Source organism: Drosophila biarmipes, chromosome 2L (genome assembly GCF_025231255.1).
Source record: "Drosophila biarmipes strain raj3 chromosome 2L, RU_DBia_V1.1, whole genome shotgun sequence".
NCBI lineage: Eukaryota > Metazoa > Arthropoda > Insecta > Diptera > Drosophilidae > Drosophila > Drosophila biarmipes.
In genome coordinates, this window is record NC_066612.1 from 11,358,162 (window position 1) to 11,372,995 (window position 14,834).

General features: G+C 40.7%; 3 protein-coding genes across 10 annotated transcripts in view; 2 read left to right on the forward strand and 1 right to left on the reverse strand.

Moving 5' to 3' along the window:
* The first annotated feature begins 116 nt into the window (after positions 1 to 116).
* LOC108032761 (rabenosyn-5) lies at positions 117 to 2,101 on the forward strand. Its single transcript, XM_017106756.2, has 4 exons — positions 117 to 169; positions 233 to 1,061; positions 1,121 to 1,731; positions 1,794 to 2,101. The coding sequence occupies exons 2-4, from the start codon at positions 395 to 397 to the stop codon at positions 2,031 to 2,033; spliced, it is 1,518 nt and encodes a 505-aa protein (XP_016962245.1). The 5' UTR covers positions 117 to 169; positions 233 to 394; the 3' UTR covers positions 2,034 to 2,101.
* LOC108032762 (acyl-CoA-binding protein) lies at positions 2,093 to 2,733 on the reverse strand. The gene is made up of 3 exons (XM_017106758.2): positions 2,585 to 2,733; positions 2,398 to 2,512; positions 2,093 to 2,342 (listed from the first exon to the last, which is right to left on the reverse strand). Exons 1-3 carry the CDS (start codon positions 2,597 to 2,599, stop codon positions 2,200 to 2,202), a joined length of 273 nt encoding a protein of 90 aa, XP_016962247.1. The 5' UTR covers positions 2,600 to 2,733; the 3' UTR covers positions 2,093 to 2,199.
* Positions 2,734 to 3,680: 947 nt separating this feature from the next.
* LOC108032529 (piezo-type mechanosensitive ion channel component) overlaps positions 3,681 to 14,834 on the forward strand; it is a 28,791-nt gene continuing 17,637 nt past the window's right edge. For 7 of the 8 annotated variants that reach the window (XM_050885652.1, XM_050885655.1, XM_050885654.1 and 4 more), the window contains exon 1: positions 3,681 to 4,104. The gene's annotated coding sequence lies outside the window, so the exon portion shown is untranslated. The remainder of the gene's footprint in view (positions 4,105 to 14,834) is intronic. The other variant, XM_050885653.1, reaches the window with a different exon arrangement.

The window sequence follows — 14,834 nt, forward strand, 5'->3', positions numbered from 1 at the left end:
TTAAATATAAAAATAAAACAACTATATACTTGGATATTATGTTAATAAAAACATGATAAAACTTTAAAAAAATCTTTTCCGTTATGACAATATTCGTTGTTCAAATCCGCACCTGCTGCAGCCCTGTTTCTTACTTACCCCTGCGAATGGTGGTTTGACAAGAAGAAGAGTAAGCAGATTTAGATTATAAGTGAAAATATTTATTAAAAAATCTAAATTTAATTAATTTTAGAAAGTTTAACCTTTTAAACGAAGTTGAGGACTTACAGGGGCGTAAATCAAGCCATGCCCTTGCTTTAGTAAAAGTGGATAACCCTTAAACAGCGGTTTTTGCGGGGAGGAGACCACAACAAGAGCACACCCACCAAAAAGTCCACGATTACTCATCGGCAGAATGTCTGGGAATCCTTTCGACAGCGATGAGGACGAAAGTTCGACCAGCGGGGAAATCCTGGAGGGTTTCCTATGTCCCATTTGCCGTGCGGACCTCAAGTCCATCGATGTGCTCACCGATCATTTTGCACGCCAGCATGCCGAAGAAGAGGCGGCCTTGAAAACCTTCAAAGACATCTTTACCAAGGCGAAGAAGAAGATCCTGAATCCATTCGAGGATGAGAAGGAAGCATCCGCTGCCTCTCCCCCAGGTTCCTCCTCGGCAGCGGCTGGCAAGAATCCCAATGGCAACGGAGATCGCAACGGACCCAGTAATGCCCGCTCCCGTCTAAACGTTTTTAACCACATGGCCAGGCAGCAGGCAGGTGCCGAGTGCTCCCACTTCGAGTACTTCCAGTCCATCCGGAACCCCCGGCTGGAGCGATATGCTAGTGAAACGAACAAGCTAATCATTCGCCTGCATCGTTTGCTAAAAGATCTGCCAGCGGATTCAGTGCAGCGACGACAGCACGAACAACAAACGGTTGCCTGGCTGGATGGTAGTTCCGTCAAGCTGTGTCCCAGCTGCGCCAAGAGCTTTCACTTTGCCCGAAGACAGCACCACTGCCGCTTGTGTGGAGGCATTATGTGCAACGATTGCTCCAAGTTCCTGCCTCTGGAAGATGCCAGTTAGTTACCCTGAAATGTTTAACTTCAAGTGTTTCTTAACTCCTTTATAATTTTCTAGTGCAACTGGCCAGCCTCTCCACCACAAGAAGTGAGCCCCTTCAGCAGCTACACCAACAGGAGAACGCCATCCGGCTGTGCGAGCACTGCCTCTGGCTGCTGGACACGCGACGGGACATGCACGAGAGTCGCACATGTCGCCCCCTCCTCGTGCAGGTCTACGAACAGATTCGTCAGTTGCAGAAGGAGGTGACCCCGGATCTGGACATGTATCTGAAGATAATTAATAGTCTGAACGAAGGGGACACCATCTTTACGCTGGCGGATGCTGGTGCATTGCGCGGCAAAATCGGACAAGTGGCCGAGGCCATGGACACGAGAAGCAAGCGCATCCTAGCCATATTCTGTGAGCCAGGTAGCCGGGAGGAGGCCTTGAAGAAGGCAATTAGGTTGGGCTGCATCCAAGCCATCAAGGAGCGCATGCTCTCGCTGCCACCACTGCCAGAGGAGGCTCACATTCGTCAGATGCAGGAGCGTCGACGCATGGAAACGCAACAACGTATCCTCACCGAGCAGCGCATGGCAATGGAGGCCTACGAGCGAAATAACCAGGCCGCCAACCAATCAGGAGTTGGTGTTGCAGGACCCGAAAGTGGTTCCTTTGCCCAGGGGGTAAGTAATACATCATATATCTTGCTGGCAAAACTCCCTTTACATTAACCTCTGCTCTTCAGTCGGATCTTCAGTCCCTGAACAACTGGTCGGCACCGCAGGCGGCCAGCAAGTCTACCCTGGACGATCCGCTGATCGAGCAGATCAACATCATTAAGGGATACATAAAACAGGCGCGTCAGGACATGAACTTCGAGGTGGTGGAGACACTGGAGCTTAATCTTCGTGAACTTCAGCGAGAGGTGTACGAGCGCCAGCGCCAGTCCCAGGGCAGCACCGCCGCCTCGCCCACAGAGGCGTAGGCAGTATCCTATACAGTATATGGAATATATAACCATTCCCGCAATGACAAATTAAATGCTTTACGTTACGCGTTTGTGGTGTATTTTGTGCAAAATCTGGAAATACGAAGTTTGTGCGTTTGACGACAACTGAGATTTCAAATGCAATATCCTTTGGTGATTAAATCTAGGACTTGAGGCCCACAGCGGCGATCAGGGCCTTGGCCTTGGCGATGTAGGCACCCTGGGCGTCGGCATTGCTCATTCCCTTGCGGTTGTTCCAAGCCTCCCACTTGGCCTTGCCCTTGAAGTCCAGGAAGCCGGGTTTATCTGGATCGGATTCGGTTTAGTAATGGATATGGTAGGGACAAAGCCCAGAACCCACCTGTATTGCAATCGCCCACTGTGGCCTGTTTGTACAAGCTGTAGAGCTCCAAGAGGTCATTGTCCGAAGGCGTTGTGTTCAGATTCTTCACATCCTCGGCCGCCTGGTTGAATTCCTGTGGATTTACCAAATGGAGGTTTGCTCCTTAAGAAGCTAATGCAATTTTTAAGTAGATTGTCCAGCTTACCTGTAACTCAGACATTTTTTTCTAGGATTTCTATCTAGCGGAAGTGTATTTTTGGAAAATATTGCAAAAACAACGACGGACAATGAGCATATGACAAATATATCGGAATAGTATCGCAGGGATGCATTCCATGCAGCGGGAAAATTCAATTCCGATTTATCGACATACTACGTTTACATTTTGGGCTTAGGTTTATATTTTCATAACGAATTAATTTGTAATATTAAGTCAGCTATTTCGAAATAGTTTATAGTTTAGTTTAGTTCAGCGGAATAGTTACAGACGTTCTGCAATGTATTTAAAAATGTATGACAAATGGGTATTGCTTTGCAATTGGGTCCCTCGCCCAAGAACATGTCAATTGGAAAGAACTGGCCTGGGCAGGGTGTGAACAGGGCGTTGGACAGGGGTCATCTCCGTCCTCCTGGTCAACGGATTTGTTATCTCGGTGCATTCGCGCCAAAACTTGCACAGCATCTACATTCAGAACGATCGATAGAAGTTTGGTGATATCGATAAATAACCAGGAGTTGGATACTTCAACTCTATATGCGCAGTCTGGCAACCCAACGAAACCGGCGCTATTTATTGTACTAAACTTCGAGACAAATTTATAGATTTAATTTGTGAAGTGTTATCTTATGCATAATAAATTGTAAACCATTTATATAATCATGAACTCCATGCAAAAGCTAGAAAGGCCAGAAAACTTATTTTTTTAGATTAAAACACAAAAAGTTCTGAGTGTGCTGGCGTAATTTCTGCCCACTGTGCAATGTTTCTCTTTGGCCCTCTCGAGTTTGCACTCAAAAGAGAGAGGTTTATGCCTTGCGACATGAGTGAATTCCTGTATTCAACATGTTTTTAATAATTTAGAAATGTGCCCCATACCAAAAACTCATTAGGGAATACAACAAAAATAAAATAATAAATAACATGACATTAATTTTTTGTGGTAAAGTTATTATAAAATAGGAAAAACAAGAGAAATACCTGGAACGAACGCTTTTCATGGCATTAGCTCGCCATAAACGCAGTGAGAGAGCGGGTATTTAAGGCGGCTGTCGCGCTCAAACACCCACTCAGTTCGAAATGTTTTCAGCCGCGCTGTACGTCTTCTCGGTGCTCCGCTAAAAGTAACAAAAAGTGCACAAATCGCCGGGGAAAATGTTACACTAAACGACATTTCGGGTTCTTGCCAAGCACACGGATATACGGATACCGCGCTATATAGTTTTGCAGCCCAAATCGGCGCAAAAACCGGATTCGCGCAACAGAACGCGTCGCCTGTAAAAATCGAAGCCGAACCGAAACAATAACAAATGAGCTAAAGTGCTTACCAAATAAGTGCACCGCCAGAAAAAGCGGTGAAAAGTGGGCAAAAGTGATCGAAAAAGATCTGAAAAGGTCGCAGAAAGAGAGAAAGTGGATGGTTCAGAGTGCGTTCCGTGGATAAATCGGTAAAAATCGTTCGGTTTTGTTTTTGTTGTGGTCCCCTTCGCAGAGCTTATGCAAATGTGGTAAGACACACGGTGGAACCTAAACACATTTTTTGTTTTGCTCGCCAGAAACTGCCTAGCAACTCGATAAAAAGAGCGCTAAAACCTGAAGGTTGTAGCTTATTAGTCGGTTAACATGTTCGAGATTCACAAATAAAAAGTGTGAAGAGCTAGCAAACAAGTCGGGCCACACATTTGACTTTCCATTCTGATTTCCCATGTTCTAGTTCTTTGTGTTTCTGATGTTTTCCCCTGTTTGCCTTTGTTTGACTTTTCTGGCCCCCACCCCGTCCCCGTCTCTGGCACACCCCGTGTATTTTCAGCTGTTGATCTATTTTTAATTTCATTAACGTACTGCAAGTTTTTTAGATCCATTTGCACGCCTCTATCTGTGTCAATTAGTTTAGAATTAGCGCAGGCTGAAAAAGCGTCAAATCAGCGTAAATAACTTTCATTTATTTACTTTTCTGCGTGCCGATAAGCTTTTGTGCTGAGAACCCCTTTTATTTGCGAAGTACTTCCTCTCCTCTGCGCCGATAACGCCGCCAGAAGTTGACCCATTGCTTCCGAAGCCGTAATATTCATGGCCACGGATAAGCGGTCAAAAATGCAAAGTATGAAAAAATATAACAATGAAAAGTTCTTTCATGAAACCTATTTGAAATTATATAGCTGGAAGAACTCTCATGCCAATAAATAAATATTATAAAAAAGTTGTCCTATTATAGGTACTAGAGTTCAGAACTTTAATATAATTTTGCACAAAATAATTATTTTAATCTTATAAATAAATATTATAATATATAAGTTAATAGTAATGTTGGAATCATAATTGTTAAAATGAAATTCTTTCATTAAAATTGAAGCTATAAAATTAAAAAAAGTATATATCATCGGTCTTAATTGCTTAGAAATAGTAATTTCTTTTAACTTAGTATTTTTTGTTTATTACACAAATGCAAATTTAAATAATATCCAATTTTATAGAGAAAACTATAATTTTAACGGGTAGTGTTTGCCCTCATAGGTAGTTGCGTTTGTATAGGGGTAAAACTGGGTTTCAGCCTTATCTGTCTTGGGTCTTGAGCATATGGCAGAGGGCCCACGACCGGCTGTTTGTTGTTTGGGGGGAATGCAGCTCTTGGCATTTGTTTATTATTTACACACTTGAATTTTATACCGGTAGTCAGGTGATACGGTTGAAAATTACGATCGGAATCGAACAATTACCCAGTCATTTAAATGAAATAAATTTCGAGTTTGTTGGCAAATAAACGAAACAAAAAAGATGAACTTAGTTCCCTGACACGATTCTATATTTGACAAACAAAAGTTGTAGATAACATTTTAACCCGAGCATTTCAAAATGTTCCTCTCGTTGACTCATTTTCGAATGAGGCATTGCATCCGATTTGGCTTTAGCTTTCGGCTTCGGGGTCGCTTGTTGCTTTGCCATATATTTATTTGCAATCAATAAATGACGCATTTCATTCGTGGGACCCGCGAGTACCGCCCGTCTAGACCTGTGGCATTATCGCGGCTCGGGAATCTATTATATTTGCCTTCTCAATGAAACACTAATTCCCAGATGCTACTTATGACTTCATGCATATTTTTAAAAATTGCCTACTTATTTATTCTATTGATTCATTTTCATTGCTTGCCTTTATATATTTGATTTCTGATCAGATCAATGAAATGAAATGGAAATTGTGTTTATCATTTGCCAGTTTAATACTACCTTAAACAAAGATTTGTTTTGATTTGCGGCTATTTGCCTTTGAGTTGGTTGCCGAAAGGTTGTTGATGCCACTAAAATTTTAATGACGGCATCTCTAAGATGTACACAAATTAAGCCATTCCACTTGGATGCCAAGCCACAGTGATTAATTGCCAAAAAAGGGATAGAAAGTCTCTTGTTTGCTATCATTAGTTCTCATTTCATTTATCAAAGTAGCTTTTTTGATTACTTCTTGGCTGCACGACGGCCGGAAATGTTGTTGCAATTAGTTTATGTTGCCTTGTGCAACCTCGGAAAAGTTGTCAGTGCCTAACAGTCCTTACCAGCGAAGACCCACCCGCCGTCAACAAAATTTGGCACGAGAAAATTTCACTTTTATTGTGGAGAGCCAACCAACCGAGCGACAACAGACCCATCCACAGCTCTAACCCCTTCTATATGCTATACCACATACCATGTACCATCTACTATGTGTGTGCAGATAGGATAGGTATCTTTTTTTGGACGGGTGGCTGAGGGAGTAGGTTTAGGGGAACCACATTTATAAAACTGCAACAGCTGCAGTTATTTTTCAACTTGTTTTGTTTGTCGCTCGACGATGCCACTGCGATTTTTCTTTTGTCCTCGCCGGGCTGGGTCCTTCTCATTCAATTTACCCGTCTCCCCCTTTTAACATATTTGGTATTCGATTTTTACATATAACTCTTGCAAAAAAATCCACGTGGGGGATACATTGAAAGGGCATATGGGTGAAATGAATTCACGTTCGATTTGATGCCTGAAAAATGGTCTCCAATTTTCAGTGAAGCGGAGAGAAATGGGAAATAGAATATGAGATTTTGAAAACTTAGATTCTTAAAGGGTATGAAAATACAAAACTTGATGGTTTTTAGCCTAAAGTCATGAATAAGTCAGCTATTTCCTCAGCTATTACATCAAGCATTTTAAAGATAAACCGTATTTTCTTATTTTAGAAAATGTTGGAAATATTTAAAATTAAAATGTCACCAAGTTATTTTTTTACTCGTATGTTTTCTGGTGCACCAAACTCTCTAGCACGAACCAAAACAAAACACATGCCCTGGTCTATTTTCTGTCTTATCCCCAGTGGCATCCTAACCTTTCCGGTTTTTGGCCATCGCCTACAGGTAAAAAGGATGCATTTTAAGGAGGCGATAGGCAGCAGATGTTATTGTTTCCTCTTCGTTTTGCTACCTGCACTTGGCCCCTGCCTTGTGGTGGCCTTTTTCCAACTGAAATACTTTAACAAAATGCCGCCGCCAGAGGCGAGTGAGAAAAAATAATATAAAGCCCACGAATTCCTTAACATTTTATGCGTTGTTGCGTCATCGCGCACGGAACACTGGTGGTACATATATAGCCCCAAAACACAAGTCGTACACGTAGATACATTCAAGCTTCTATCTAGGAACAATACAACAAAAGTCCCATACTGTCTGAGTCTGGTTTGGAATTTAGTCATCTGCCGGTCTCTCGGCCACAGAACTTGTTTTCTATGTAGCATTTTTAGCGCTTTTAAGCACATACCAACAGCATATTTTAAAATGTTATTTATTCTTGAATTTCCTTCTTCTGTCATTTATTCTAAGTGCCTTAATTAAATTTTAGTTTTATCGGCGTCCGTTTTCTTTCCATCAGAAACAAAATTAATTTCTGCTTATCGTCGCGTTGTGGGTGTGGGGCCTGCAATCAGAAAATAGAATAAAAATATTCGCTTGTATTCGCACACATATCTACTATATAGATATAGTCGGATAGTTCTGGGTATCGAGTATATGTAGATGATTCCTAGCTGGTTGACTTCTCATGCGTGAATGTTTTTGTTTCGCATTTTCGCACTGTGTTGAAGGTTGTGGGAATGCGATTGAGTCTGGTTTTAATTTTTTCATTGAGTTTTGTTCTCAATTATTCTTAGCTTATAATTTTGTCTTAATGTCCCATCTTGAATGCCTCTTTAGAAAGTGTGCAATGACGCGTTTGGCTGGCTATGGCTACGCTTCACTGCCAGTCAGGAATTTATTTATAAAGAACATTTCTATGCATTCAGGAGTTCTCAGATAAGCAAAGATCCCAAGTAGTTTTAAACATTGGAGGGTCCATAAGGACAATGAAGTGTTGATCACCTAAATGGACAGTCAAAATGTCAAATTGACGACTCGACATCCTCGACTTCTAAATATCTTTTACTCAGCTAAAGGGAGTGCGAGGGTGACAGGGATATGCCTGCACCAATCTGCTGCTTCCGAGACTCCACACTTTATTTAGTTATATCTTTTTAATGTAAGATCCGATTTTAACCATTTTTGTTAACAACAAAATACCATTTTGACTTTCCCAAAATATTAAACCCTGTTGCCAGTTATATAATTTTCACGCGTCTAGTATACCCTTTTACTCTTCGAGTCACGGGTATAATAAAACCCTTATCAACTAAATATGGTCTTGTCTGACTAAGAAGAAGTTATGTTGAGGGAAGGAGTTGAACTTTAAAGCTTAAACTTAGTTAAACTTTAAACCATTATAGGGTAAATAAGCTATGCAATTATAAATAACCCGACCTAAAAGTCTAAAACAAAGTTACATAACTTTCCAAGTAATTTGACAAGCGCCACCTATACTTAAATATGAATGCTCCCTGTTTCGGGGTCATAACCTGTTGACTCAACTTTATCCCTGAAGTCGAGTTGAGTCAACTATTTAGAAGCATGTTAATGTCAGGTCATAATCCTAAGGACCGCCTGTCAGGACGACACTCATTTGACAGCCTGGCCCACCGGTCCCAACCCCGGTTTGCAAAGAAAAGTGTCTGGAAAAAACTGTTGCGTGTCTTCTCTGGGGGATTTGAGAATGGCATGAAGGTTGGACAAACTATTCCGTTGATGTATGATGATGAATTGGGGGGCCTTAATGGTGGCTTTCGGCCAAAGGAATCCTCCCGTGTTCTTCCTTTTTCGAACCGCGAGTCAGTTGGTAATGAAATTAGCAAGCGAAAGGCAGAGGCAACTGTCATAAAACGACAAAAAAGTGCTTTTTACGACAGACCAAATGAAATGGAAAGTGGAAAGGATGTGCCGAAGGATAAAGTCGTGACCAGTCCATTACCATTTCGCTACATTTGTCACTATTAATGTCGCGTTAGCAGGACGCGACAATTTTCTGGGCGGAGTAATTGCACACATGTCGGCGAGTGTACGTGCTCAGCGCGCTCTTTTTTAACCTTTCAAATAGATTAAAAGGGGCCAAAAGGAGTAAAAAAACAAGTTGAAATAAACCATGAAACGGAGCGGGTAACTAACTGCTGCTGTTATTTTCGACCGAATGCATCAGCCAAATTGTTTGTTAATGGAAAACAAGCCAGGAGCTGTGCCTTGTTGCTCCTCCCCTCGTTTTAGACACACACGGCACACATGGCGGATGTGTAATATGCTCCGACAGGTCAAACAGAGAAGCGCGCTGCACATTTTATGATATTTGCACACTATGGAGTCTCCACAGGCCGCATCGCCCACTTGCCCCCTGCCACTTTGTAGTCGATGCTCTCGTGCACAGCTGGGGCAGTTCACCATGGGCTAAAGTCTTTAATTGTCCGGTGAAATTTGTGTGGGTTGTTCAAAATCTAAAATCTTAAATGATCTTATTGTAGTTCCTATGCATACCCCACAAATCAAGAATAATAGTCTGCACTTAATTACCTTGTAAACTGTTGGTATTTTGTATCTTTTATTTAAACATTAAATGAACAAAAATATCTACGTAAATTCAAAAAAATTCTTTCACTAAAGGGTTTAAAAAAGCTTGATTTTAAATATCTAAAATATTGGAAATTTTCTTTAAAACTTAATTATAAAAGACATTTTTTTTGCCTTTTAAGAGGCAAACAACATATTAACAATTTGTATTAATATTTTTAATGAAGTGCCATTTTACTGATTAATTATTTTGGGGATACGGTTTATAAATAAATTCTTTGTCCACTCTCTTTATGAGGGCACCAAGTCTTACATTAAATTTAGATACTTCTATTTTTAGACACACTACACATTTTTCCACTGTCAGTGTGGTTTTGGGGCTCGTTCGCCAAGATAAATGTAGGCCAAGACCAGAGACGAATATGCATTTTGGTTGCGCCTCCCCCATTGCCCTGCTCCTCCTCCTCCTCCTGCTGCCCCTGCTCCTGTGTCCCGTCCCCGCTCTCGGCCATCCCATCTCCTGTCACTTTGAGTGAACCGAAGGCGTTGGCCACAGCTTGTTGGCCCATTAGCTCACTCTTTCTGCCCTTGGCCATATGAACATGCGAGTGTGTGTCTGTCTGTGTGGGGTCGCAACCACTTTGAAATTAATTTCCCTTGTGAAATTTACGTATACGTAATTGTAAGCACTGCCCCCACTCACGCCCTGCATTAAACATCGTGGAAAACGCTGCAAGTGACCCAAATCTTCTGCAGTTATCGCCGAAACTGCTCCCGGTGCATATGAAATTAATGATTCCGAATGGAATTATCGCTCAGAAGCCACAAATTGTGTGATTCAATTAACCCTTGTTGAATAATGCGGGCCCGATGAAAAATATTTAATTGGGTTTGTCATTCTTCGAGAAATATATCATGACCCCTGAAAGTGCCGGCTGCTGTTGCCCAGATAAAACCCAAGTTATAACTCCACGACTGATGCTTTCATTTAGTTAATAAATAGTTTTTCCTAAACCAAACTTTCAACAAATACACTTTTCGTTTGATACATTTTTGAAAACCAAACTATTGGAAATGTGTAACTTTTACGGTGAACTTTTAGTTTTGCAAGAAACTAACGACTACACGTGAACCTTTCAGCAAGTTATAAACATTCTGCTGACTTCTTCCCCATTTTTTGAACTTATTGTAGCAAAATGGCATGTGAAGTTTTCCACTTCTGGCGCTTTTATGGGCGAGCTTACTTGTCAAACGCACACCAAGAATGTGAAATGAAATTTGTTCATTATTTTCGCTACTCCCTGTTTTCAGTACGAGTTTCGCGTGTTTTTAAGTAATTATGCTTTGATTCTCGGATATCCATTTTTCTCTTGCAAGCTTCGGTGCCCGGGTGGCAACAAGGGGTTAACAATTGTGACATTGACAGTCTTCAAACAAAGTGACGTCATCATCCCGAAAGTAGAACCGGAATCAAAAATCGTGTGACATGCACCCGAGTGACATCTACGTATTTATGGTGACAATTGCAGCAGAAAGTACGAATAAAATAGAGAAAAGAAAAACAGGGAGAGGTCTCTAAGCCACCGCAATAATTCTAAGATTACGGGGTTCTAAAAAAGAACTAAACCTCAGAAGAAAAGTGGACACTAAAAATGGAGCAAGTTGAAAGTGGGTGGAAATAAAAAGGAAAAGCTCAGCACACTCGCTGGACATTAGTAATTAATGGTAAATTAATGGCCCACAGACACGCGGCAGGGGAGGCAGAAGAACCGACTAACTGGACAGAGATTAGTTGGCTTTGTCAACGCTTTTCCGACTTTTCCGTTTTTTCGAGTGCCACTGCACTTGGGAAAATAGAATTGCAAATATTATTGCAAGATGCCGACGCCCAGACAAAGTTCAAGTGGCTGGCGGACTTGGCAATGACGCTATGATGCTACGAAGCTCCTCTAATGAATGTCAGGGGAGGAAGTGGATGCGGATGAAGGTCGTGCTGAGTGCGACATGATAGCACCATGGCAATTGAGTTCCACGCTTGCAGCTTCATTTCATTATTCATGTAAGCCGCTTAAGATAAGACACTTCGTATTGGTTATTCAGAAAGTTCCAGAAAGTTGAAATAGCTTTTGCGGCTAGAATTGTTATATTAAATTTTAAAAACAATTTCAACTTGATAAACGCTAGCATGCAAAAATCATGCAATAAAATTTTACAATCTTAAATTTTACTCAAAAAATAGTACTACAAATTGAAAGTCTAGAGATTGAAAGTCTAGAATCGAAAAACAATGTATCACACTAAAAAGACAATAAAATTCAAAATCGCAAGTACTTTTTCTACGAATTTAAAACGTATATCCCCAAATGTATCAGCAACTTGTTTATTTAGTCATGATTTCTATGGAGGGAATGCTTCAAAATCACTCATACGCCATGTGGGACATTTTGCCCCAGCTGCCTGCGTTTCATCCAAAACAAATGTTAATGTTTATTTGCAAGTGCCAAAACATGCATTTCATCTGCATTAACCATGTCGAACAATGGCAACATTGGGAATCTCAATGCCCAGGCGACATTGAAGTGTCCATTGCAATATGTGTGCCAAGTTAACCCAATAAAAGCACATGCAAACGCTACTTATGTTTGATATTCTCGTTCTGCTGCAGCAAATAGAAAGACAATAAACATTTGGTTCAGAATGGAAATGGAAATTCAAATCGAAACTGAAACAGATACAGATACAGAAAAAGAGCAACAGGCCAAGAAGAAAAAGGCACCCCAATGAGGGCGATTTGACAACAGCAGCTGGCCCCTCGATTGGCATATAGATATCTGGGTATCCATATACATTATAATGCTTTTATACATTGTATTCGTAATGCCAAACAGCAGCAGCGGCAGCAGCTCAATCAGCGATGCGTGCATGGCAAATAAATTAGTAGCGAGTAGCACGCGGGTTAAACCCTCTTCTTCTGCCATTTCATATTCATTGTCATTGCGGGTGGATGGCTCCCGAAAAGGGGGTGTGTGCTTTGGAATGCCTGGAGGCCCATAATCAAGCCCCAAAGCATAGAAGCAACACGTGTCTCATTCGGTTTTGATGGAACGACGCGACGTGCGGCGCTCTTTTCGCGGATGGAAGTGGAAAAAGGTTCTGATTATGGACTAACCCGTTTGCCGAACAGTGGGGGGAAAAATAATAAAATCTCAAACAAAATATTGACATTTTATAAAATTTAATTAAAAAATTTTGAATTTATTATGGAACCCTTTTTCAAAATACTTAACAAATATTTCAATATTACAGAAAAACGCGAATACTTCAGTAGTCATGGTTAAGCGTGGTACAAACTGCCGTTTACCCACATTCTATCTCTATACTTTACTATATCATAATATCATTACTAAATATAAGCGTTCTTAAATTAAAAATGCTGAATAATTTTTGGAATACGAAAAACATTGAAAAAATATGGTTCAATATTTTTGTAAGCCGCGAATTCTTAAGTATCCAGGTAAAGCATGGTAAAAAAAAGTATATCTGAGAGTACTCATATTATATTTTTACTATATTAATTAAAGATACAGTAGGTTAGTTATTTTTATCACATATTCAGTGTCCTCTTAAAGCTTACAAATGTAGTCGCTTAATTCTATAAAAAATCTTCCTAAAAGCTGGTATCTATCCTTGTATCTCTGGTGCGCAAACTTTTTGCTGCGTTTGGGTATTAAACATCCATATAGACTGTCGCATTTCCATCAGCATTATTGTGCCATTAGACATCTGCTCAGACAGGGATCTCCTGCCCTCCCCCTCATCCACATGCCTCAACAACCAGCATTTATTTTTCTGAACTAGTAGAGTGCTTTTTTTATATGCCTACTACTGCTTTTTATCGCCATTTGGGGCCCCCCGGCTTGTTGTTGTGGTTCTGGCACTCATTTTTTTTTCTGTCTAGCTGAATCTGTTTGTTTGCCCAGGGCGGCGGGGAGTGGTGGGTGTTTTAGGGGGTTAGGTGTGGCACCACTTGAGGTTTGTCGGCTCGGTGGCTCATCCGCCAGACCCTCTCTTTTCGTATTTTTTTTGGATTTTCCACCTCTCTTATTAGCCGACATTATATGTCGGATACATTTGCGTTGGAGGCGTGGGCGGGCTCTTTTTTCCCCTCGATTTCTCCCCCTTTTTTGCTGTCTTTGTTTGCCCCATTGTTGTTCTTATTAACCGCGCCAAAAATGAAGAATTAAAAAGTTTTGTACATGCCAAATTACGTCATGGCTTGATCTCTTTTCGCCATTCACTGAAATTAGCAGTTTTGTTGATGTTTTTTGCTTATTTTTTGCCTTCTTCTCGCCTTGTGTATGTGAGGCATCAGGTCAGGAATTCATGCCACTTTTCGCTACTTAATGTTATCCAACCGATCGGATGCAGCTGCGGGCGGATTTTAAATAAACAAAAGGAAAAGAAATATTCAAAAATGTAGCTACGAATTTTTACTGATAAGGCTTTTACTTCGTTTTCTTATAACGTCGACTTGTGAATTTCTTTATCTTGAATGTAGCATAACAATATACCTTCATCCATTCTTTTGATAACTTTATTTCTGAGAACGAAATCAAAAAAAAAAAAGTTAAGGTTAGGTAACAAATTTTCAGACCTAGAATATAAGGTGGGTAGTTAGAAAATGCGGGTTTTATGTATGTTCTTTTAGTAATTTTATTTTAAACTAAAGCAAAGATTTGGTAAGGCGAAATATTAAAAAAAAACTACCAAAACGTAATAACGTTGTTTAAAGTGATATTATTTCTGTTAAATCGTTTGTCATGCCGATTTGCCACTATTCTTACCATTCTAGCTGGCTTTTATTCATTGTTTCAACAGTTTCTGCACCATTAATTTAAACCGTATTCGAATAAATGCCACATTGAATGTCCATTACACATTTGTCCATAAGCCAACTTGTCGGTAGGACGTGACCCGCGTCTCCTCGATTTGGCTCCTTAAGGCGCGGGCTGCTTGGCCACTCCTCGCCCCTTTTGCAACTGGAAAATGTGGAAAGCGGAAGAGGAAAATTGAAACTAACCCCACCCAATTCAGCATAGCGTGCGACTACCGACTGCCACGCCTACTTCTTAGCACGGACTGGATTTTATTTGTTTTCCTTTTTCGCCAGTGTTAATTAAAAGTGTGTCAATGTTTATATCCGTAAATAAATAGGGCCGTTTTGGGATTTGCTTAATTAAGGGCTATTAAACTTTAAGCCTTAAAGTGTTAGCAACAGGCTGCCCGGGCTTCCTTTGGGT

Excerpts from the sequence above, each read along its gene's own strand:
- LOC108032762 (XM_017106758.2), bottom strand. Across the intron at positions 2,343-2,397 it reads AGTGGGCGATTGCAATACAG|ATAAACCCGGCTTCCTGGAC; the intron begins GTGGGTTCTGGG and ends AATCCGATCCAG.
- LOC108032761 (XM_017106756.2), top strand. The coding sequence starts at position 395 with ATGTCTGGGAATCCTTTCGACAGCGATGAGGACGAAAGTTCGACCAGC. Across the intron at positions 1,062-1,120 it reads CCTGCCTCTGGAAGATGCCA|TGCAACTGGCCAGCCTCTCC; the intron begins GTTAGTTACCCT and ends ATAATTTTCTAG. Across the intron at positions 1,732-1,793 it reads GTGGTTCCTTTGCCCAGGGG|TCGGATCTTCAGTCCCTGAA; the intron begins GTAAGTAATACA and ends TCTGCTCTTCAG.